The sequence below is a fragment of the Lupinus angustifolius genome, chromosome LG07, assembly GCF_001865875.1.
Source record: "Lupinus angustifolius cultivar Tanjil chromosome LG07, LupAngTanjil_v1.0, whole genome shotgun sequence".
Lineage (NCBI taxonomy): Eukaryota > Viridiplantae > Streptophyta > Magnoliopsida > Fabales > Fabaceae > Lupinus > Lupinus angustifolius.
In genome coordinates this window covers 3062034-3088447 of record NC_032015.1, presented here as the reverse complement: position 1 = coordinate 3088447, position 26414 = coordinate 3062034, and the positions used below count along the sequence as shown (strand labels likewise).

Here is a 26414-nt window from a genome sequence, read left to right as displayed (position 1 = left end):
ACACGATCAATATTTAGGACCGGGTAGGGCCAAACATGACTCGGTCTGTCCCAACCTAGGGTCACTCGCTCATCATGTTTATATGTGTTTTTACTCGAATATATATAGAGTAATGATACTCTTTTGGTCGAAAGTATCATTTATTCTTTAGTTTTTTAAAATATATACATGATTAATTATATATATATACATATATGTTTTATATATCAAACTACATATTCATAGTAATAAATAATATTGAGAAGTCTTTATCTAAAATAAGTATGCATTATATTTAATCGGGTCTAGGGTCGAGTTTAAAGCTCACTCGGCCGCTAATTAGGGTCGGGCTAGCTTCAGATCTAGAAACGGGTCCGGGTTCAAAAAAATGACCCAACCAATATTTAGGGCTGAGTAAGGACAAACCTTAACCCGTCCCAAAGTGACCTATGCTCACCTGCTCTGTGTTTGGTGACCAACCCGTCCCAAAGTGACCTATGCTCACCTGCTATGTGTTTGGTGACCAAAGTTCCGAATACTTGAAAGCATCAACTAACTCAATATCTTCCTCTCACAGAATAAAACAAATTTCATGTCGAATTGTTCCTAGGTAGGTTTCTTACTGTTTGTGTAGATTTAAATTGTTTATAAAGTTAGGCTATTCTTCTATATTATTCCTAGTCCAAGAATATCCTCAAAATTAATAGACCAAGGGGGATTCAAAATCGTCCCACCATGAGGTTTGGAAGTGACCAAAATTTCAATCAAGTATGAAGATTCAAATTAAAGAGAATAGAATGCCAATTATGGTGTCCCACAGACTTCAAGATCCTCAATAATGGTGTCCCACTATGCAAACCATTTTTGCTAATTATGCTTAAAAGGATCTGCTGCAGTGCTACTTATTCGGTTGCTGGTATATCTCATTGAAAACTCTATTTCTGAAAAGAAAAAAATAATATGAAAGAACGAAGCAAAAGATATCAAACTTCTTTTAATAAAAAACAGACTATTGAAGTGGTATCCCATAATTATATATGCAAGTAAGTAGTACATAAAAACAAAATACTAATACTAGGACAACTTGGCAGTATTATTATAATAGGCTCAACTAGCAACAATAATTTCCACTAATCACAAAATGCGCTTATTCATTTAATCAGAAAATTAGTCTTCTCATTACAAGTCCAATCAAATTTGCAAAAACAAACTCAAATCAGCACCGACGCTAAATAGTGGAGAGTGCAATTTAGCGTCGGTGCAAACCAAAACAACAAAAACCATTTTAGCCAACATTTGAACAAAGTATAGGAAAAACTAGAAATAAAAAATCTGACTATTTAATAGGAAAAGGATTGCGGGTTGGTCGGTCTAACCGATGAAAAAATCAGGTCTAGTGAACATAACTTGATTTTCAGAGTCATTATTATCAAGAGGAATGAAGAAAAGGTAAATGTGAGACCCATCTTGGACCCCACAATCAACCAGGGACACCTTTTCTTCATCTTTCCTCATCAGAGGGCTACGATCAGCATCAAGAACCAGGATCAAACGGTCACAAGGGAGCTTCTGTTGGGTCTCAATTTCCTTCTTTAGATCTTCAATCGTGGCATCATTCCCCACCTGTATGTAGAAGAGCGTTCCTGTCAAATTCTCCACTACTACCTTCATGATCGTATACACCAAAAATTGCTACCATCTTTACAATGTTTATTTTTTACCTTAAAAAATAAATGGGTTTCAATAGGGAAGAGGGATTTGGAGTTGCACACATATGAGGAGGTGTGTTCATGTGTGCTGCATTCTCGGAAGTTAGTTTCTGTGTGCATTGAATGTATTCTAAACTTGGATTCTTACATGTTATGGGAATGAAATTGTGATACATCTACATATGTATCATTAAATAAAATCTGAACAGTTATAATTTTTAAAGTTGAAAAAAAAGGTGTTAATTAGTATATTTTTCTTAATTAAATGATATAGTGCATTTATCACTTTTTATACTTGCTTTTCCTTCGTATCAACCACGTATTCTTTACTACATAGTACATACAATGTTAGACTACATAGTTCTGTTAACAAATATTGTATGGACAATCATTTGGAAGCTGGTTAAAAATTTATATTTTTTAATGACTGTTATCAGGTATTTAATACAATTATATCAACTATTTATATTAAGGGATTACAAAATAAATGATATAATTTTGACAATCATAAAGCTTCTAAAACTTATGAGCTTAATGAGTTGATAACTTATAGATATAATGAGAACCCTATATGTAAATGCATCATGAACGATTGTGGTTATCGACACATTAAATTACAACTAGTTTTCATTTCTCTAAATAAGAGAAAAAAGAAAATCTTTTGTGAAAAGAAGTAGACATGAGAATATAAATTCAAGTATATGTTCATACTCTTATTCTATTGTATGTATAAGAATCATGAATTTTAAAATCCTTACAAAATTGATTATTCATCAATCTTAAAGAAATTTCAACATATTTTTCTATGGAAATAGAGAAAAATAACTGAAAATATATTCAGCTGTGATTTATGGATGAGGTGAACATCATACCCCATCATACCCCTCTTGCTTGTTAGGGAATACATCTTCTATCCACAATATGTGTCATTCCAAGTGTTATGAGTCTTGATAGTTCAGAAAAATACTTAATAATTATATTTTTAAATTATATGTATTTTCTTCAACTAATCATAGCTCATGACACATGAAGTAACTCATATCGTGGATAGAAAATATGCTTCCCACTCTGGAACATGGGCATGTAATCAAGCAATAAGGCCGTTTCTGATAAGATATACGACTAAATAGATCCCAAATGAAGCCCAGGAGCCTTGCATGTTTTTTGTTGCGTCTACGAAGGTGCAAAACAAAGCCTAAAGCTTAGTTATACGATAACACTTGCGCCATTTTATTGTCATTGATTTATTTTAATAAAAAAGCTCTGTCATTTGTGAGATCAGTCCTTTTAAAAGCAAAAACAACATGCTATACATCTTTATTATTTTTATTTATAATAAAATAACATGTTTACCCATAAAACAAAAAAAAAGAAATCCTTCTCTAGTGGCGAAATATTATCTGCAATTTCATTATCCGCCTTTAAAAGGTTATATTTAATTAAAATAAGAGTAAAAGACTTTTTAGAAAATATATGGAATATTCTGATGGGCTGAGCTGTGTGATTGAGACTACTTGTCTCGTATCTGAACCGCCCAGTATTAAAAAAAACCCTATGACCCAATACTTGTTCATATTTTTCTCACTTTCACATTCGTATTCTCCGTCAATTCATTGCGCTTCTTCTCATTTTCTCTCCCAACTGTTATTAGGTATTCTAGCTATTTTCCTTCTCTCTCGCTTCTTCTTATTTTTTTTATTGCCCCCCATATGCTTTTTATTTTAGACTTTTGGTTTGTGAGTTTCTCTGCATAACGAGCACACAAAACAATAACATGTTATCAATTCTTGTATCAGTTCTTTATTATATCAATTTTATCATAGCAACACATTTTGGGGGATCTGAAGAGTATTCTCTTGTATTTATACCCTGCAGGATTTCTGTTTTATCTTGGTTTTGATTCTTTTTTAATTTGATTTATGTTAATGCGAAATTTTATTTGGGGCTTTATTTCGTTAGCTGATTAGCCTTTGGGTAAAGGTAACAGCTTGTGAATCATATATTCTCCGTGATCAATTTGTAGGGTTTATAAGTTCAGTCACAGTTATCTCATTTCCATATTTGTTCTTTAACTCTTGGGTTAGGAGCGGATTAGGTTTTATTATCTACAGTTTTATGGATCCTCGCAGCCTTGAATACATATCAGATCCCATTTGAATATATAGTGTCAACTGTCAACTAATGAAATTTTCCATGATTAAATGTATTCGAACGGCAGTGATGTTATGAGTGACTCAGATTCTGTATATTCTATGATCTTTTGGGTCTGTGATGATTACATACAAGTATAGCGGTTATCATAGTTATTGTACATGACAAGTATAGTGGGTTATCAATTGTTATGGTCCAGTTTATATCTTCACATGTTAAGAACTAGTGTGAGTAACATTTAAATAGGATTGCACCTTCAGAAATGCTGATTGTTACATATCATCTCTGATTTGAAGTATATTTGATTTCTTCCAGTACTTCGTGCCAGTGGTTGATTAGATCAGAAGAACTTTGTCACAACTCACAAATTACCAACGACAAGTTTCATGTCTGAATTTGACACAAACATCCCAACTGCTTTTGGTGAGTGTTGGGTCTATGAGCTCAATCTTTTTTTGTGTGGTATGATGGTATCTAAGTTTTTGTCCACACTTTATTATTTGTTTCTGACCTGGTTAATTAAATAGACCCCTTTGCTGAGGCAAATGCTGAGGACTCAGGTGCTGGGACGAAAGAGTATGTTCATGTGCGTATACAACAGCGTAACGGAAGGAAAAGCTTAACAACTGTTCAAGGGTTAAAGAAAGAGTACAGCTATTCTAAGATACTCAAGGACTTGAAGAAAGAATTCTGCTGTAATGGTACTGTTGTCCAGGACCCCGAGTTGGGCCAGGTTTGTTTTCTGTTCTTCATATGTAATTTTTTATTTAGCAATCATAGGATAAGGAAATTACTGATATTTATCATGCGGTGGAAGTATTTATCGCCTTCTTTGGCATGTAGACATTCTCATTTAATGAGATTTTCACCAGATGTGTCATCATGTGTATCATTTCTTCTTATCTCCTTATCAATGAAAGCCTAAATGATAATTTTGCATGGATGCAGGTTATACAACTTCAGGGAGATCAGAGAAAGAATGTTTCTACTTTCCTTGTGCAGGTAAACAGTTTGTTCTGACTGTATTATAATGTAGCTGTTATTAATTTGGTCTCCTGATTTCTAAATTTCTCTATTATGCTGTTGTTATAAACAGGCTGGCATAGTAAAGAAGGAGAATATCAAGATTCACGGTTTCTAAGCCCTCTTACCAATAGCGGGAAAATTTAGCTTCATGTTTCATATATAGTCTGCAGAATACAGTCAATAGCAGTAGCTTATAAATCTGTGAATTCAAGCAGTCAGCTGCAGCAGCATTCTGTTATAGTCAAGAGTTTTCTATATCTACTGTTTAAGAATCTAAATTACTATTTCTTGGTTTTTTGTGGTTGGATTATATATGTCTGCTTTCGAGACAATTATGTTGAATAAATTGATTATCATTTCTCACTGTGCAAATTCCTTAGCCCATGTCGTTTGCCTTTTGTTTTTGGGCCAATGCTGCACTACGTTTAACTGATGTCGGTACTCAAGTTTTAAGTGTAGGAGAATTTCATGAGTCCCAAGTCCCAACCTAGGTGTTGGTATTTTAGTTCAGTTTTTAACTGGATAATCAGAATGGGTTTAGCTATTTAGGGATGGGAATACTGGAATGGGATTGCTATCACTAAACCTGATCATATTTTGCGTCAGAACTAACCAACCGAACTTATTCCCTATTTTTTTGAGTTGATTTTTTAACCAATCATAGTTGTTTGGTTCCTGGTTTTGGCTGAATTAAACCAACACAAAGAATCAATCATAATAACAATTCATTTTACTAGTTTGGTACGCTTTACAGTTTACACTCTTTAAGTCTTGCAGTTACTCATTGAAATGATTTAAATACTTCCTATTGCTGAAACTTAAAGATCGATAATGTAATTGTGTGACAGAATTGGATTGTTTACTCATCATTAATGAGATAATGTATTCGTGTGACACAATTGACATTCTTAAAAGTCGATTTATAATCTTTATTGACATATTATTTTATAAACTATACAATTTTAAAGCAGGATTGGATAGTAGAGAATGTATACCTAAAATGCTAAAGTAATCTACTTAGCTTTTCAGTTTCCAATAAAGGCTTACATTAGTTTTAGAAAAATCGTTTAGCTGTAAGTGAATAAGCATTTTAATTTTTTAACTGAGCCTGAAAAACGATTTTACTTTGAAAGTTGTGTTATAAGTTGTTAGAGTATGATATTTTAAAAGGGAATTTCTAATTACAAAAGAAAAAGACTTAAAAATTACTTTCCAAATTTTGTGCATCCGTAAAAAGGTAATTTTTAAAAGAATAATTAAATACGTATTAAAATTTTGAGATAGATCTTGTTTCTAAACAAGCAAGCACTTTACGAATGATTATATGACAAATGATGTTGTGAATATTATAATACTGTGTTCGCTAAAATGATTTTGCTTCAGATTATAAAATGTAGCTTCTCCAAAAGCTAAAGTTAGTATTTTTTTTTAAACCTTAATCGGCAAGTATTAAAATGTTGAAATAAAAACATTTTTATATAAAATAGGTGAGTATTCACTGAAATATATATGATAAATTATTCACAATTATTGATTTTTAATTATATGATCATAATTACGTGGTTGTTCTAAAATATGCTTGAAAGTGTATCGATCTAGATTGTTGAATATAATGAATGGTTTTTATTAGAGTAAATTCCACCGACATGTATGAGTTTAATCGAAATTATATAAATAATCTCTCAATTTTTTACACCTACATAAATCTACTAATTTTTATAATTTTATTATACGGATAACCCTTGCATGAGAAATAAGTGTAATATTTTAAACAAAAAATGTGATAAATGTAATTAAGTTAAACACAAATGGTATATTATGGAGACAAATCTAAATAATATATGAGTCGATACCTCTTTATTAGTTGTGGTTCTTTAGATATAAATAAAAGCAATTTAAACAATATCTCTTTAGAATTGTTGATGCATTTTGTAATAAAAAAATAATAAAGATACATTCATATATTATTTGGATTTTTCATAATATACGACATTTTATTTAACTTAATTGCATTTATCACATTTTTTATTTAAAAAATTACACTTATTTCTCATGCAAATGAGGTAGTGTAATGAAAGTATAAAAATTATGAGAGGTTTATATAGGTGTAAAAAATGAGAGATGGTTTGTGTAATTTGACTAAAACTCAATATAATTGACTCTTTATATTATTAGACTTAATTTAAGGATTTAATATATATAAATTGTCAGTGTAAGTGTTTTTTACACTGTTAGTAAAACATCACCATTGATTTATTAACCACCATTGACTCTCAAACAAAAGTAATACAAATCAATGATGAATGATATGTTGACAGTGTAAAAAACTTTTACACTGTCAGTGTACAAATTTTAAACTAATTTATATAGTAATATCTATATCAAATTTTGATCTAAACTTATGGGCTTTGAACTATGAAGTTGTGCAAGTTGCACCCCCACCCTTGATTTTAATATGTTCTTCTAGAAAACTAACACCAATATAATAGGGCTCACTTTAACAGATATAAAACACGATTTAAGCAGGGCTATTAGTGCAACAACGTAGGAGTTGATGTTAGGTGTAGCTGTGTTTGGAATTCTTATCCTTCAGAAAGATGACTCACCACCTCTGGTGTTATGTATTATATTCCACTAGAAGACGACAAACAAATAGATTATGTTTGATTGTGTTTGTATAATTTTAGATAAGGACCATATATAAGATTTATATACTATTATTGTTTATCATTTTTTCTGAATTGTTTACTCTTAATTAAAAAAGGAAATCTAAGTGAAAGAAGGTGAATAATTTATTAACACATTGTTAATATGTTAGTACATAAATATTACACTTATCCTATCTTAAAGTCAGATGGTGTTGACATTTAATTGAATATTGTTGAGTGCACATCAAAAGTAAGCATATCATTTATATATGTTGAGGAATAGAATTTCTTTTGGTACAAGAGTATTAGAAGTAAAATATAAATGTACAAAAATAAAATAAAAGACAAACAATCAAAAACTGTAAAACAAATTGATGAGACATGCAAATGTTTAATACCTAATGATGCTTTGGTATTGTGATGTCAGGATTATGAATCCTAATAAGGTACTTTATAGAAGGTTTAATCTATCGGTTACCTTGATATAAGGGTTAGTCCAAAAAGTAAATAAATAATTAACAAACAAATCAACTCATTCCGGAAGCCACACTTTATGGAAACGTAACTCTTTTTTTTATATTGATGTTGATCTAATTGTTTGCAAAATTTGAATAGAATAACGAATGTAATTGCAATTCATTAAATTTCAGACTGATTTAGCTTAACTTTTTAGTTTGAATAATGCTTTTAATTTAAAAAAAAAAGATTGACATAAAAAATCCCAATATATAAAAAGATTTGTTTTTTCAATTTATAGGTTGAACGAGAAATATAATGTGTCTACATTATTGCATAGATTTATAAAATGTCCCAAGAGGTGCTTGAGTAATTAGAGTTGTAGAGCATTTGGGAATATTTAAATTCAAACTCGACAACTCCATAATTTATTGTCTCCTTATTATCCGTTAAAAAATTTTGCTTATAAAAAACACAATTATACATGACCTTACATTCTAATCTTTAAATATAATTAAATTATTTTTCTTATAATATTTATGTATTATTAGTGTAAAAATTATTCACTAACAATACATAAATAAAAATAGTATATAGTACAATAATAATATATAAAAATCTTATTCCATTAGTCACTATAGAATGAGGAAGGAAAATCTATCTTAATATGGCCAACAAAAGGTACAAAAAATTATATTTTCGCTGGGCCACACATTATTACAGGACCAACGAAAAAGAAAGCGTTTCAACTACCACGCCACTAGCCCGCACTAGGCACTAGTATCTTTAGTTTATGTAAAATAATATAAAAATAAAATATTTACTTATACTAGTAAATAAATAATTTTTTCCATTTACTAAAATTTTGACATATATTATATATTTTTTAGATTTTAGAAATACTATTACAAGAAAGGGTTAAACAAGACACATATATAATATATTATATTATTGTGGATTGCCTTTATTCTCACTAATGTGTACAAACATTTCTCCATCGAATATTGTGCAATACTACATATTCAATTTTTTATATATTATATTTTTTGTTTATGATAATGTTTAATTTAAGGTGAGATATGTGGTTAATTAATATATTGATGGTAGTTGCTTATGATTATATAGTTTTTTTTGTAAAAATTAAATAATATTAAGAGCAATATAGGAAATGAAAATTACATTACGAGATAAGTGTATTTGTGTATAAATAATATATTAATATTGTAACTTTCCGTCTATATTTATATAACAAACCTATCATTCCAGGTCCAGTTTGTATCTAAGTTTCTAGATGCATGTTTATTTTATTATTCTCTTTCTTTTGTCGTTTATTGTATTTTTTTCATTAAAAATCTATTTACAAGATCCTCTGTATTGCATGTTAGCTTTTCCTCAGTTATTGAGGAGACAAGCAGAATAATCATCATATGCTGAATATACCACATTAAAAATATATTATTTCTGGTTTTATTTATACGGATCTTTTGGACAATTTCACATCGATTTAAAAATAATTAATATGATTAGTATTATTAAGTTTAGCAACAATTTATTTATATACACATTTCCGGAATCGCCATTTATTAATGAGATTTTCTAATCTTCTATATGCACTCAATTAATTAATTAATTATTTTTGGACAACTAATGTGAGATTGTTTCTACACCAAAAACAACTAAAATACATAAAACTTGTGAAAATATTTATATACATGAAGTCAAATGTAGTATATTAGTTACTTCTTGTGGTTATAATTTTGATTCTTTTTTATACAATCATTTTTAAAGTTTTATGCATATCAATTTCTTTTATGATTAAAATTGATTGAAAAAACAAAATCATTAATTAATTAAAAGTAAGTCAATGTAAATGAATCCAGTTAAATAAAAATAATTTTAAAATGTACATATAATTATCAATAAATTTAATAATGTTAATCACATTCCTCCTCACTACGCTAAGCTTGAAATTATCCAAATGTTCATATAAACAACATCCTAGCTAATAATATATTAGTAGTTGAAATATATGTATTGATAGTATAAAGTTTTTAATATTGCCAATTTATTATCCATTATTTATATGTATTTCTTTTGTTTGAGAGTTAATGATCCTTAACAAATTAATAATAAATAATTTGACAATGTAAAAATTTCTATCAGTATATACATATTTAATCCTTAAACTTTTATGCCTCTCCTTTTTTTTTGATAGACATGTGCCGTGATTGTGATTGGTGAGTGACCACATCTAACACCAATCCATTTTTAATATATTTTCAATCTTAAAAAATACACTTCAACTAACACGTACGTGGCCAACTACCAAGCAAGTTAGGCTGATATCACATGTGTTCAACTACCACTCTTCTCTCTATTTTCGCTTTCAGCAACTATTTTTCTCCACTCTCCTAATAATTATTAATTTACTTCCTCCTATTAGTACCACTTAATCATTGCCATGCTCAGCAAACTCGGCTACTTATTCAGATTCAATAGACTAAGACTCAATACTTCACAGCACTTTTGATCTTTGTGTTACTATGGCTGGCATTGATCGCTCATCTGGCGATGATTCAGCTGATTCTAAAGGTACCCTCACGTCTTTTTTATGCATGCATTTTGAGATTAGATCTTGTGTTGGATTTCTGTGTAGTCTTTTTTATGAGTCACATTTGAAAATTGCGAACTTCTTAGTTACATAATAATATTTGTTGCAGTTTATAGATATATAATGCTTCGTTGGACTTCACCTTATAATTTATGTGTATTATAGTCTAAAGCTGTTATCTATGATCAAATGATTTCTATAACACTAAGTCATTAACCCTTTTGCTTTGAATCCAACCTAAAACCTATTCTAATTCCCAAATCTATTGGTTTCTTCATCTGATGGTTTAAACTTTGGTATCTCATGGTCCTATTATTTTCACCCCGCTTCTTGTAAATAAAAGTTGGATTGAACATTATTTCTTATAAAAAGGATGCTACATTATTCATACTTCGAGCCCAAAGACAATTACAATGGAGATAGATATATAAAATCATTCAAAGATATTCAAGTGCTTATCACCTATTAGTTTATTACAAACTTTAAACTTTACACTTTTATCTATCAAATGAGAGTACATATTTGTTGTTCCACTTTTTGTACGACTCTGTGTACCATTAACTCTCATAAGTTGAAAAAATTATTTAAATTAAAATTATAATTATGAAATATTTTTCTGGTCAATCATACCCCTAACATATGGAGTAATACAAACTAATTAGATATTAGATGTGATCCCAATAATACATCACTAACGAGAAAAGGGAAACCTACCTAAGTGATGCAGTTTGACTAGTTATTTATCAAACTTTTTGAAAATATTACAGGACTAGTGTGAAGTGTTACAACTTAATTTATCTTATCTAAGTGGTGTAATTAATAATTGATTTAATATAAGTTAGTTTAGTGACCATTTGATGGACATAGACTTGTTCTGAATGGTGTCTCATTCTACGTCTTAGTCTATCATAATGTTAATTTTTTGTTTTAAAATTTTTTATACTTTGAATAAGAAGTCCACAAAAAACCCCTAACGAAAAAGATACCTAAAGCATATGCATGAAGAGCGTTCGATAGACCATCACTCGGAGAATCTAGAATAACAAAACTCTTATTCATGCTATCCATTACTCAGATGATTTTCACTAAAAAAATACAAGTCCTTCATTTTTTTCTTATTAAATTTTCACTGTTGATTTTTTTATTAACAATGAAATTTATTGATTTGAAGTTGATATATATAAAATCCAATACTAAGAATCCAATACTAAGATAATTTTGATATGAAATAATAAACCAAGAAGCATGCCCCTTTATTCCCGATGTAACATGAATCAACTTCCCTGTGTTTTAATCACACATGAATCCTTATTCAGACTTAGGAAGGTAACCTTTGGTTTTTTGTGCAGAGCAAACCAGCCAAGCTCCCAAGGCTGAATTTTCTGATGAAGAGGGAATCCTTATTACCATTTTATATAATCTGGTCGGCGAGAGGTCATTATACTTTCCTTTTCGCCACTAACTTTTTTGTGCCGACCTTATTTTTTTCACAAACCATTTGAAGCTAAAGTTTATGACACAAGTTACTATATTGTAGGTGGTCATTGATTGCTGGAAGAATTCCTGGAAGAACAGCCGAGGAGATAGAGAAGTATTGGAATTCAAAAAACTCTACTGACGAATGAAGTCACAATAAATGAGTGTTGTTCACTCTTGAAGCGAGAAAGAAAATATTGGCTTCATGCAAGAGTTGTAATAGGGATATGAAATGTAAAATTGAGCTTAATATGCGTACTTAGCTTGTGTAAGTATTCATATTTTATATTTATATAACCAAAAGGGGCATGCTATTTAAAAGCCCGCTAGTATTTTAGAGTTTATATACGAATTAAGTTTTGAAGAGAATGAAAGAAAATAAAAAATTTAAGAGTCGTGAAATATAATTGTAAGATATTTCTAAAGTTTTAGCTCAACTTTAAATTTATATAATCTTTTATTCACTATGTTCATGTAAACAACAGCACAATGGCTGCATTACTCAGTGCAGACCACACAACATGTGTATTTCTGATTCACTTAATTAGCCTCTTCCTTTTAGTACCAAATTAATATTATATGGTGCATCAACTTGGTTGGGGCTTAGAGTTTTTAATTATAGCATTCTTATTGGGGGGAGTCCGGCTGTGGGGATTTGAGATTCCAATTTCTAACTCTCTTGGAATTAAGTCGTTGAGTATGGATTGATTTCCCACGCTAAAAAATTGACTATACGTGTCACACACAATAAATATGTAATTTGACTACATGTCCGTGCTTTATCTATGGTATGGAAGATTATACTTCCATAGAAAATGTGATAAGAAATTAAAGTTCAAGCGATTGAACTCCTTGATAGCGTGTCATTGTGAAATGGTCCAACTATTTCATGTATCACTTTTCTTTAGTTTCCCATATGTATACTTGCACCGGCAGCAATCATGTCCAAGCCAATAACATTCACAGGTACGTGGGACTAACTTTCCGAGCAATCATTTTTTTCATCCACAAGACTCGAACCTGAGACTTTGCTTAAGAGAATCAAGTATGTACCACAGTTGGTATTTCATGTATCACTTGTTGTCTTGTTTTAGTGACAAGTCTTTCTAATTCTATTTTAGTTTAATATCTATATACTATCAGTTTAAAAATTTATACATAATTATTATATCACTTACTACTTGTTTTAGATTACTTTTTTTTTTGAAGAATAAATGATAATTAAAGACTAAATTAAAAAGAAACAAGAAATATGATATGAATAAAACTATAGTTAGAAGCTAAATTGAATGTCTATTAATTTCTAAATTTTTTGAACAACGTTAATATTTTGTTTGGATGTTTTAAATTTTCAATCCATATTAATTACCAGGACACTATCTCATCGATCATTTTATCTTGCTTCCACTATTATCATTAAACTTTGAGTAAATTACCTTAAAATCTCTGAGTTTTAGCAAAAATATACAGTCACCTTTCATTTTTGCATCTACACAAACTCCTGATTTTTACAGTTTTATTACACTGACCACCTCTGCAAGTGAAATAATTGTAACATCTTAAACAAAAAATGTGATAAATGCAATTTAGTTAAACAAAACATGATATATTGTGGAGACAAATCTAAATAATATATGAATCAATACCTCATTATTATTTTTAGTTCGTTACGATATAGTATAAGAGCGATTTAAACAATATATTTTCAAAATTGTTGATACATTTTGTAACTAAAAACTAGGGATACATTGATTTATATATTATTTGGATCTCTCTCCGCAATATACTTTATTTTGTTTAACTTAATTGTATTTATTACATCTTTTGTTTAAAAAAAATATTTTCTCATTCAGGGGTCTCCCTGTAATAAAAATATAAAAATTAGGGGTTTATATAGGTGTAGAAAAGTGAAGAGCGATTTATATAATTTCACTAAAAAGTGTGAGTATAATTTACTGTTGAACTTTTCAAAATCAATACATTAATTGAATAACACGTCAATATGGATAAGTTAGGAAGAACATTAATTTCCCAGGGAAAATATATACATAGTAAAAAACCAAACAAAACTTAAAGAACTATGAGATGTTGGTTCAAGTAGTACATGTTTGATTCTCCTTAAGTAATAATGTATTGAGTTCGAGTCTTATCGATAGAGAAATATCCGCTAAGAGAGTTAATCTACATATCTATAAATATTTCCAATTTGGACAAGATTGTCTATAGTGCGAGAATACAAGTGAAAACAAAAAACAAACCTTAAACAAAATTAGTTATATATAACATTTGCAACTTACACGTGCATTAGGAGATGATGATATTCTTTTGCTGAAAATATATTATATGTGCAATTATATTATTAATAATACATATGTTATTTGTGCATACTTAAAAGCACGTATGTTTGGATTAAAAGTATAATGCTTCTTAGATTAATAGTAAAAGTTAAATATAATAGATAGATAAATGCAAATATTGAATATGGTGAAAATATTTAGTTTTTCAATTTAAATTAAATAACTACATAAGGGAATTAGAAAGATTATATTAAGATTTTGTTACCAAAAGTGATTATCATAATATTTGATAATAAAAAATATTAATTGTTCATAGTTACTTGAATAATGGTATATTATTAGATATTTACCATTAATAAGAATAATATTCATCACATCTCTCATAATTAAAACTCTAAAATAAGAATAATAGACTATTAATACAAAATATAATTTTTCTTCTAAATTTTAGTTATTTATTATTAATAAGAACATGAAATAGTATTTATCACATTTTCCATAATTATGTTAATTAAAACTTTAAAAGGTTTCAGTGTTGCATTAATTATTTTTCATCATTGTCAGGAACACTTTATTTATTAATAATTATGAATATATTGTATAAAAGTGACTATATAATGTGGGTAAGTACGTAGTATTATCATAAAATCTTTTAGGAGATAAATAAATTAGGGAGAAAGTCATATATGACAAACGATAATGTATTAATATTGTGATAATATATATTCAATTTTTATATAATTCATTTTTTATTATTAGAATATATTTGTTATATTCAGTATATTTTATATTATATTTTTCTGTGTTTATGATAATGTATAGTTTAATGTGAGAGATGTGATTAATTAATGTGTTGGTGATGATTAATTAAGATTATATGATTTTTTTGTAAAAATTAAATAGTGTGAAAGGCAAAATAGGAAGTGAAAATTATATCATGGTGGAAGTTACACCATGTTTTGTCTTTATATAATATAGTATAGTATATAGTATAATATAGATTATGAAAATATACATTGTACAAAAGTTATTATACAGCGTGGGTAGATACGTTGTAGTACCATGAAACCTTTTAGAATGGAAACAAATTAAGAAGAAATTAACATGTGTAAGTGATAATGTGAAAATAGTTTAAAATAAGATATTTATATGGAAAACGGATAGAGTGTGACTCGATGCATTGTAATTATATAGAGTTGTTTGAGAGGGGGAAAATTGCACCAGCATCTCATAAGTGTCAAATGATAACATCATCATAAACTTTTTTTATTACATAGTAAATAAATTTAGTATGACATATAGTTATCACATATAAAAGCCTAATGTCTTGTTTTCTGTTTTGAAATTATTAAGAAATGCAATAATAAATTTATTATTATTATAATAATGAAAGAAAATATATAGTCTAGCTATGATAATAAATGTTCAATGCCACGTTTTTTGTTTGGGAATTATTAAGAAATGCAATAAGGAATTTAATATAATGTACATATGAAGGAGGTGAAAACATTTCAGTAGAAAAAAGTGAATAAGAAGTTGACATGTAACAATAGATGATTTGAGATGACTTTTTTTTATTATATAGGTAATAAATTGAAGATATATTATTTTTTTATAAATCAAATAATGTTTCTTTAATTAACACAAATGACACTTTTTTGTTGTTGAAAAAGCAGATGTTTGCCCATTGAAATTTTGTTAATAAAAGTCAGCAAAACTTAGGTATAGTTCTAAGAAGACGAATACAAACAAGAAATGTTTCATAGCAAATTTGTGTGTTGTTAGGTAGGCCACAGTATCATACATTTGATTTTTCCATTGTAAGAGATATATGTAGCCTGAGATAACCAATAAAATAAAATGATGAAAATTTAATTCTAACTAAAATTTAATTATAAATTATAATATCAAAAAATATAAATACATTTATGTCCAAACATGATTTGTTATATATATATTTATATTTAGATCTTGTGGATAATCAAAATGTCAATGATCCAATTTTTTGGAACAACACTTATCAAGATGAGTCACACAACCCAAAATAGATTAGTTCCCTATAAAAAAAGATAAAGGTGGTAATAAAAAATTATTATTCCTTATTCCTTCCTTTTTACATCTCTTATTTCTTCATTTTATTATTCAGTTTCCGTTATATATTAAATAAGTTTATTTTAATCTAATTGTATTCAACTTTTAGTTTACATCATTTATTAATTTTTAAACTGTTTGTATAACCTTAAATATCAAAAGTTTTGGAATTAATGAAATAATTAATAATACTTCTATATTATAAAACAACTTATATTTAATTTAAGGAAAACAAACTTCTAAAATGTTCGTCTGTGGCATAAGAAAACGAGTCTTAAAATGCTCTTTACCTTATGTCTTGTATTATAGTAGTGATAAACATATTGCATGATATGTACCGAAAAACATACTGCATGATAGATGATAGAAGGATTACACATGAGGGAATGATGAAATTGGGCTTCCATACTTACCTGCAAATGCAACTTTCAAGTGTCATATTTCTACCCTAAACAATTTCTTAGGAACGAATATTTAAAGAGAGTAACTATATACACCGCTAAATATTATTTTTGGTGTAAATAGTGTTTATAAATAATATACCATAAGAGCAAGATAAAGTCCTCTTAAGTAAAGAAAAATAAGGCAATAAATATCAACTAAGTCTTAATTTCACTAATTGAGATCAATTATGTTGACTGAATAATGTTATAACACTATATCATAAATTAATATTTAAGTAGTTTGTTATTGTTTGTCTATTTTTTCAGCGTGTTCTTCATCTAAATATTGGAAACTAAAATTAGTCCGGAACACGTGTAATCAGATGAGATAAAATTTATTGGTTTTCATTTATCTTATCCAAAGTTACACATGATGTACCATCTAGGGGATTGCCTCCTTTGTTATATAAATAGAGGTGCTTGAAGGATCTTTTGTATAAACTTGTCATACTTGTTTTAAGAAGTAAAATTTGCTTAAAGGACAAAGTTCTGAACATGGCTGCATCATTCTCAGTGCCTTCATCCGTAAGCTCACTTCTCAGCACTGTTCCTTTGCTTTCTTCTCATTGCATTGCATGAATATCTCATGTTCTAAAATTGTTTACTTAAGTTTACTACGAATTACTTGAATTTGTTCATTGAGTGCTAATGCCATATTCTGCTTAATTGTAGAATTTTAGTAAAGATTTACATGACTCATGTTTGTGAGTTTAATGGTTCAGCTCCTTAATTTTTTCATGATACAATATTCTAGTGTCAGGAAACAGAAGCTAGCATCTCTCCCCCATTGCAGTCTCTACTTATGAATCACCTTCTTGTTCAATTAAATCTGATCCTTACGCGAACCAACATGTTAAAATTTCAGCAACCTTACTTATTGAATATGGCTGAAAAAGCCGAGTCCCAAAGAATGTAAAATGCAGATTCTTTAATGGAATCTAAGATAAAAAGGATTGTGTCATTTAGTGTTGTATAGGTTTTCGTAAATTACTAGATTAAACCAAGAATCAGAAGCACTGCATTTCCCTTGTTATATCGCACCAACAATAAGCAAACCGTAATTTTATTAGGTGAATATAAATGATGTTCTTTAATAAAATGTTAATTTTAAATCTTTACTAATTATTTTAACAAAAATTTTCATGATCTATGTTTATCTTGAATTTTGAATAACATTAATTTAATATGCTCTGTTTACTCAAACTTCTTACGAGCTTTTGCTTTTTCACATATGTTCATATCACTTAAGCTCAGCAATCAACACTTCCATCTTTTCTATGATAGTTACTCAAACTTTTTTTATTGTACATTCATTACTAATATTATATTATGTAGCATGTCTATTCATCTAAGACAACATTGTCACATTGGATTTATTATCATGTGGATATTTTACTGCATAAATCTCATATCATATTATAAGCTTATAATTATGTAGTCCACCTAAACTTGGTTGTCACATTTCTATCACATACAAAATCTAAAACATGGGACTACAAAAATTTATCTACACATTTACATATTTTATATATCATTTTTAATTGAATCAATTACTCATATAGCATATGTTGAATAATAATTGTAATTATTTGTATGTTTTTTTAATTAAATTAAAACCTTTAAGTTTATAACAGACTTACTTAGCATATGTGAAATTAGTTAAATTGCTTATAAAAGAGTGTGAAGGGAGTATATTATAATTTTTTATTTCTTTGAGATTATATATAATATATTTTATTACTATATCATAATAAATTTTAATTACAAATTTATAATAGACATATGTTATCCTTCATTTAGTAACATTATATATTAGTCTTTATCCTATCATACAATCATTGATTGATCAAATATAAACTATTCAAATTACATTCTTATCTAAAACTTTTTACTATCTGTTTAACCACATTATCATGTGTCATTCATTAGCATCACTAAAAACATTTTTTTATGAATTGGGTCCTTTCTCTAAATATAATAGTTTGGCATCACTAGAAACATTTTGTATGATTACCTTTTCAAAATATAGTAGTTGAAATTACAAATTTACCGCACAACAAAAACCTCCTTAATTTAATTTTTTTATGATGGTTTTTGTTTCCTTTTCTACAAAGCAGTTGCAAAATAAAATTGCAATAACACCTTGTTTTATAAGATTGATGATTAAATTCCTGAATTTAATTTTTTAGGATGGTATTTGTTTCCTATGAAATTTAACATGTACATTAACAATATTGGTTATTTCTACCCAAAAAAAATCATATTGGTTATCACGTGTAACGGTCTAAGTAAATGGTAACTCATGGTATATATGAGTACAGGTAATGGAAGAAGAAGCAAGATTTGAAGGTGAAGTAGCAGAGGTGCAAGCATGGTGGACCTCAGAGAGGTTCAAGCTAACCAAAAGACCATACTCAGCTAGAGACGTTGTGTCTCTCCGCGGCAACTTGAAACAAACCTATGGCTCAAATGAGATGGCTAAGAAGCTATGGGCAACTCTCAAGACCCACCAAGCCAATGGCACTGCCTCAAGGACTTTTGGTGCGCTTGATCCTGTTCAGGTCACCCAAATGGCTAAGCACTTGGACACTATTTATGTCTCTGGCTGGCAATGCTCATCCACTCACACCTCCACCAATGAACCTGGTCCTGACCTAGCTGATTACCCTTATGACACTGTCCCTAACAAGGTTGAGCATGTATTCTTTGCTCAACAATTCCATGACAGGAAACAAAGAGAGGAGAGAATGAGAATGAGTAGGGAAGAAAGGGCAAGAACCCCTTACATTGATTACTTGAGGCCTATCATAGCCGATGGTGACACCGGTTTTGGTGGCACAACCGCAACTGTTAAGCTTGCTAAGCTCTTCGTGGAGCGCGGTGCTGCTGGTGTCCACATCGAGGATCAGTCTTCCGTGACAAAAAAATGCGGCCACATGGCAGGGAAAGTGCTGGTTGCAATAAGTGAACACATCAATAGGCTTGTAGCTGCAAGGTTGCAATTTGATGTCATGGGTGTGGAAACAGTTTTGGTGGCTAGAACTGATGCTGAAGCTGCTACTTTGATTCAATCTAACATTGATACAAGGGATCATCAATTTATCTTGGGTGTGACCAACCCAGGCCTCAAGGGTAAGAGTCTAGCAACTCTTATGGCACAAGGCATGGCTTCTGGAAAGAGTGGTGCTGAGCTTCAAGCTATAGAGGATCAGTGGCTATCAATGGCACAGTTGAAAACTTTCTCAGATGCAGTTGTAGATGCAATTAAGAGCCTTAACATTGGCGAGGAAGAGAAAAGGAGGAGGTTGAATGAATGGATGAATTGTTCTAGTTATGAAAAGTGTCTTTCAAATGATGAAGGGAGAGAGATTGCTGAAAGGTTAGGTGTAAGAAACCTCTTCTGGGGCTGGGATTTGCCTAGAACTAGAGAAGGGTTTTATAGGTTCAAAGGTTCTGTGACAGCTTCAATTGTTAGAGGATTGTCTTTTGCTCCACATGCTGATCTTATATGGATGGAAACTGCAACACCTAATGTGGCTGAGTGCACACACTTTGCTGAAGGGGTTAGATCAAAGTACCCAGAGATGTTGCTTGGATACAATCTTTCTCCATCTTTCAATTGGGATGCTTCTGGCATGAATGATGAGGAAATGAGAAACTTCATTCCTAGGATTGGAAGGTTAGGATATGTGTGGCAGTTCATAACAGTGGGTGGTGTGCACTCTACTGCACTCATCACTTCAACATTTGCAAGGGAATTTGCAAAGAGGGGAATGCTTGCTTATGTGGAAATGATCCAAAGAGAGGAGAGGAACAATGGGGTTGATACACTTGCTCACCAGAAATGGGCTGGTGCTAACTACTATGACAGGTACCTCAAGACTGTCCAAGGTGGTGTGGCATCAACTGCTGCAATGGGAAAAGGTTAGTCCTAACCATTTACCATCTACTCACTGTTTTGTTTTCAAAGCTCAAGTTCTTGATTAATGATTATAAATTGGTGTAAAAAGAGGTGTAAGAATATAATCACATAATTTTGTTTCTCATTTTTTTCTGTGCTATTTTGCAGGAGTAACTGAAGACCAATTTCAAGTAGTTAGTAAGGCCAGAATGTAAAAGAGCTACATCTGCTATTGCTGAGAGAGGAAGTTTGGGGAAATTAACCAAATAATGAATTGGATTTAGAATAGATGTTGTTTCCATTATTTCATTAATTAAATAAATCATTCTGATATTTTTCGGCTACACATTTTCTTTATATTGCAATGGCTTGCATTGATAGCTCCTCTCATAACGATCTAAATCATTCTAAAGGTCATAGTTGACAAGATCATCGGAAGAGGTAGATGAAAACGTAAAACGTGATCGTAACACGGATCGTAAGATCCTACCAAATATTGATTTTTTTTTTATATATATATATATACATATACACAAGATAATAAAAATTTCAGCTTTCTCTATTGTTATAAATAACAAAATTAACAAGTTACACTTCAGAAAACTTAAACTTCAACATCAAAATATTATTCACATTAAAGTATTAGGTCTCATATAATTGCAAAACTAACATGTCAACACAATAAACTAAAGTATTTGCAACAAGCAAAAAATACCAACAAGTATTAGAACCTAATATCTAAATCAATAAATCAAATCACAAAAGGGCATATCAAGATATTCATCTTCATTAATGGTGTTTGTTCAAATAAGAGAGATACATTATAATATTTTCAAAAAGAACACAATAAGTGTGTTGAAGATGAAGAAGGGAAACTTACTTTATGAAGATGAGAGAAACTTCTGAACTTCTTTCACATGGAAATTAATTTTTGGAATGGTATATTTTTTATGTTGCTATTTAGGGTTTAAAATAATTTTGGGTGAGTCAAATGAGTTTAGGTCATGGGTTTCCCTTCTATTCGGGTTTAGCAGATTAGGATTTTACAATATAGGGCTTTGCAAAAAAAAAAAAAAATGGTAACTCGTAAGATCTTTCCGATTTCACGATCCTACGGTCTTCCCTGACGATCTCACCAGCAGTAGTGATATCGCATTCAAAGTGGGCACGTGACTCGCTAACTCTTGAAAACTCATAAGATCTACCGATCCTACGAGTTAACTCGCGAGTTTAACTACTATGCTAAAGGTACCTCACGTCTTTTTATGCATGCATTTTAAGATCAGATCTTGTGCTGGTTCACCGTTTAGTCTTTTTCATGAGTGACATTCGGAAATTGCGAATTTTTTAGTTACATAATAATATTTGTTGGAGTTTATAGATATAGAATGATTCTTGTAACTGCACCTTATAATTTGATTATAAGTGTATTATGGCCTGAAGCCATTATCTATGATCAAATGGTTTTTGTAACACTAACCCTTTTTGCTTTGAATCCAACCTAAAACTTATTCTAATTCATTTTTTATAAGCTTATTCTAATAACTAAATAAATTGGTTTCATCATCTAATGGTTTAAACTTTGGTCTCTCATGGTCCGATTCTTTTCAGTTCCCTACTTGTAAATAAGATCAGTTGGATTGTACGTTATTTCCTATAAAAATGGATGGTACCTTTTTCATACTCTAAGCCCAAAGACATTTACAATGGGATTTCTTATATATATAAAATCATCTGAATGCATTCAAGTGATATAACCAATTAGCCTATTACTATTAGTTCAACGTTTAAACTTTGGGTTTACTTTTATCTACCCAGTAATGACCAAGGAGAAAAGGAAACCTATCTAAGTGATGCAGTTTGACCAGTTATTTATCGAAGCGGTGTGCATTATAAATTTTCAAAATATTGCAGGACCAGGGTGAAGTTGAGAACTTTGTGGGAAATTTATCCAAGTGGTGTAAATAATAATTAATAATTGATTTTATACATGTTAGTTTGGTGGAATTTGACACTGCCAGTATCATCTAATAGACATCAACTATCTTACTTTTATATCTCATTTATGTATATATTCAATTAGAAACCTAATTATTAAACAAAGTAATAAAAATATAATATAATTTTTTTATATTATTTGTGGAATGTAATTGACTTTGGGATATAGAGAAAAACTTTTTGGATATCTAATCATTTTGAAGTATCATCTCACCAAAGTCAATGTTCAACAACTTTTTTATACTTTAGATAGGAAATGTAGAAAAAGAAACCCTAATAAAAGAGATGCCTAAACATCAGAACCATCACTCGGAGAATCTACAATATCCAAACTCATATTCATGCTGTTCATTACTAAGATGATTTTCATTAAAAAGATACAAGTGCGTCATTTTTTTCTTATTAAATTTGTACTACTGATTGGTATTAATTTGAAGTTGATATATATAATAATTCAATACTAAGATAATCTTGATATGAAATAATAAACCAAGAAGCATGTCCTCTTATTCCAGATGTAACATGAATCAACTTCCCTATGTTTTAATCACACATGAAGCCTTATTTAGACTTAGGAAGGTAACCTTTGTTTTTTTTGTAGAGCAAACCAGCCAAGCTCCCAAGGCTGAATTTTCTGATGAAGAGGGAATCCTTATTACCATTTTATATAATCTGGTCGGCGAGAGGTTATTATAATTTCCTTTTCGCCACTAACCTTTTTGCCCCGACCTTATTTTTTCCACAAACCATTTGTAGCTAAAGTTTATGACACAAGTTACTATATGTTAAGTGGTCATTGATTGCTGGAAGAATTCCTGGAAGAACAGCCGAGGAAAGAGAGAAGTATTGGAATTCAAAAAACTCTACTGGCGAATGAAGTCACGATAAATGAGTGTTGTCCACTCTTGAAGCGAGAAAGAAAATATTAGCTTCTTGCAAGAGTTGTAATAGGGATTTTGTGGGATATAAAATGTAAAATTGAGCTTAATATGCATACTTAGCTTGTATAAGTATTCATATTTCATATTTATATAACCAGAAGGGGCATGCTATTATAAAAGTCCACTAGTGTTTTAGGATTTATAAGCAAGTTAAGTTTTGGAAAGAATGAAAGAAAATAGAAAATTTGAAAGTTATGAAATATAATTATAAGATAATTTTGAAGTTTATCATTTTCTTTTATTTATCTTTAAACCTCAACTTTAACCTTAGATAATCTTTTATTCACTATGTTCATGTAAACAACAGCACAATGGACTCAGTGCAGATCACACAGGATGTGTATTTATGATTCACTTAATTAGCCTCTTCCTTTTATTAACAAATTAATATTATATGGTGCATCAACTTGCTTGGGCTTAAGGTTTTTAATTATAGCATTCTTATTAATTAGGGGGAGTCATTCCAATTTCCAACTCTCTTGAAAGTTTAAGTCCTGGAGCATGGATTGATTTCCTAGCTCTAAAATTGACTATCACTCACAATAAATACTTAATTTGCCTACAGGTCCGTGTTTTATCTATGGTATGGAAGATTATACTTACATAGAAAATGTGATAAGAAATTAAAGTTAGAGCGATTGAACTCGTTGACAGGTTGTATTTGTGAAATGCTCCAACGATTTCATGTACATGTATCACTTGTTATCGTTAATGACAAGTCTTTCTAATTCTATTTTAGTTTAATATTTATATACTTTTAGTTTAAATATTTATACATAATTATTATATTATTCATTGTTCATTTTGATCTGCCTACTAGAAAAACTGGTAGTCAAAGTGAGTATTCTAGGCTAATAGAGAATTTTTTCATATCTTGTTCATCCGATAACCATAAGCATGTCATTATTACTAGGCAGATCACTGCATTTCGTCATTATCACTAGGCTAATGAGGTACTACTATAAAGTGGACGGAGAAGCAATTGCATTATAGCAACCTAGGAGGACGGTTTGGACTTGATTGGATTGGAGAAACGATGAAGAGTAACTAAGCCGAATTGTCAATATCAATGAATATGGACCACATATTAGGTATTCCTTACTAGGCCCATTTCGTGTTGGACTATTTGAGAATGAGAGTCAACTAAGAAGGGAATAACAGGAGAAAGAAACAAAGGAATGAAACCTTGCTGGAAAACAGAAACAAACTAGATTAAAACATATATTTAGTCATTCTTTCTTAATTCAGATTGTATCTATTTTTCTAATAATTTCATACACTTATAAGGTTTGTTACGACTTTAGCAGACACTTTGCAACATCTGTTTTTGTATTCCTTGTAAGGTTTGTTACCAAACTATTATATTTCAGATATCCTATAGTAGTAACTGTGATTTTGAAAATACTACAACATCTTACTTATGGTACATTTATGGTTTATGGATATTTTCGTGTTGACTTAGGGGATGATAACCCCGATTCGATTTCTAAAATATTTATTTAGTGAAAGGTATCGGAGTCATCATTCTGAATACTAAAGGGCTTGCATGTTGTGCATAACAGTTCGCCTGTCGTGACTAAGACAAATACTGGGATTTACTATCTTATGCAAATTAAGAAAAATGATTAATATTTTAAGTCTTATTAAACTTATTAACAAAGTATATATATATAAAAGATTGTGGTTCATTAGTCGTTTCATTCATTTTTTCTTTCTAGTAAACTTATAATTGATTTTAGTAACAAAAAAAAGTGAAGAACAATTAATATTTATAAAACTTAAAAAAAATCATTAAAAATCCGATAACTTAAGAATATTAACTATTGTTTTCACCACATTCGTAAATGGGAGGAATTCACTAACTTAAAGAGTAAGTTTTTTAACCACACTTCACATTATAGCTATTAATTATATAGAAATCTAATACTTTATTCACTAATTTAAACCATTGGATTTTTCTAAAATTGATGGTCAGAATGTGGAGTAAGTTTTTTAAACTTACTCTTAGAATAAGTGAATATACTCCCTTAATTATATATTAGCTAAGATAAATTATTTATCGGTAAGTTTACAAATATAATTTGATTATAAAATTATTATTCTCTTTTATTTTTTGTATTTAAGCAACGTCTCCTCAGCATTATTAATGTATTTTATAAGGAATCAGAAATAATAAAGATATATTGAATCTTTTACTCTTTGAACTTGGATATATAATATACCTTATTTTATGAAAATCTATTGTGAGATTTACAAAGGGGATGACATATTATATTCCAAAAGAGTGAATAACTTCACATATTATTGCTTGTGATTGATCAAAAAATACTTGATCATTAAATTTATAAATTAAATATTTTTTTAACCAATCACAAGCAATGATATATAGAATGATGTACTGTATAAAACAGTGTTTAGAACATGAAAGTAACTTTCAATATTCCACTTACAAGTTCACCCTTCAAAAATTAAATTTTTTTACACTCAACTGAAAAACTCAGTTATATTTCTATATATTATTTTCATATTGAATTTTTTTGGTAATGTATAAATTATTAATGCATTTGATTATTAGATGGGTGAATAAACTATTTTCACATTATTTTTTTAATGATGTATAATGTTAACACTAAAAGAATACTATAAACTTATAAGTTTATTATATTTTAGAAAAAATATTGAAATCA

At 29.5% G+C, this 26414-nt stretch overlaps 2 protein-coding genes and 1 long non-coding RNA gene across 4 annotated transcripts; 2 read left to right on the top strand and 1 right to left on the bottom strand.

Moving 5' to 3' along the window:
• On the bottom strand, positions 325–25156 carry LOC109351784. The gene is made up of 3 exons (XR_002108278.1): positions 25146–25156; positions 20414–20424; positions 325–436 (listed from the first exon to the last, which is right to left on the bottom strand). It is a non-coding gene; the product is annotated as an uncharacterized LOC109351784 (long non-coding RNA).
• Positions 3227–5240, top strand: LOC109351783 (protein translation factor SUI1 homolog). 2 transcript variants are annotated; one of them, XM_019593404.1, is made up of 5 exons: positions 3227–3339; positions 4155–4262; positions 4367–4572; positions 4788–4841; positions 4936–5240. In XM_019593404.1, the coding sequence occupies exons 2-5, from the start codon at positions 4226–4228 to the stop codon at positions 4978–4980; spliced, it is 342 nt and encodes a 113-aa protein (XP_019448949.1). In that variant the 5' UTR covers positions 3227–3339; positions 4155–4225; the 3' UTR covers positions 4981–5240. The 2 variants fall into 2 exon arrangements, with proteins under 2 accessions (XP_019448949.1, XP_019448950.1); XM_019593405.1 differs by having other exon boundaries at positions 3243–3339; positions 4168–4262.
• Positions 17344–21070, top strand: LOC109351782 (isocitrate lyase 2-like). Its single transcript, XM_019593403.1, has 3 exons — positions 17344–17412; positions 19209–20811; positions 20957–21070. The coding sequence occupies exons 1-3, from the start codon at positions 17383–17385 to the stop codon at positions 21001–21003; spliced, it is 1680 nt and encodes a 559-aa protein (XP_019448948.1). The 5' UTR covers positions 17344–17382; the 3' UTR covers positions 21004–21070.

Excerpts from the sequence above, each read along its gene's own strand:
- LOC109351783 (XM_019593404.1), top strand. The coding sequence starts at position 4,226 with ATGTCTGAATTTGACACAAACATCCCAACTGCTTTTG. Across the intron at positions 4,263-4,366 it reads AAACATCCCAACTGCTTTTG|ACCCCTTTGCTGAGGCAAAT; the intron begins GTGAGTGTTGGG and ends TTAATTAAATAG. Across the intron at positions 4,573-4,787 it reads AGGACCCCGAGTTGGGCCAG|GTTATACAACTTCAGGGAGA; the intron begins GTTTGTTTTCTG and ends GCATGGATGCAG.
- LOC109351782 (XM_019593403.1), top strand. The coding sequence starts at position 17,383 with ATGGCTGCATCATTCTCAGTGCCTTCATCC. Across the intron at positions 17,413-19,208 it reads CATTCTCAGTGCCTTCATCC|GTAATGGAAGAAGAAGCAAG; the intron begins GTAAGCTCACTT and ends ATATGAGTACAG. Across the intron at positions 20,812-20,956 it reads AACTGCTGCAATGGGAAAAG|GAGTAACTGAAGACCAATTT; the intron begins GTTAGTCCTAAC and ends GCTATTTTGCAG.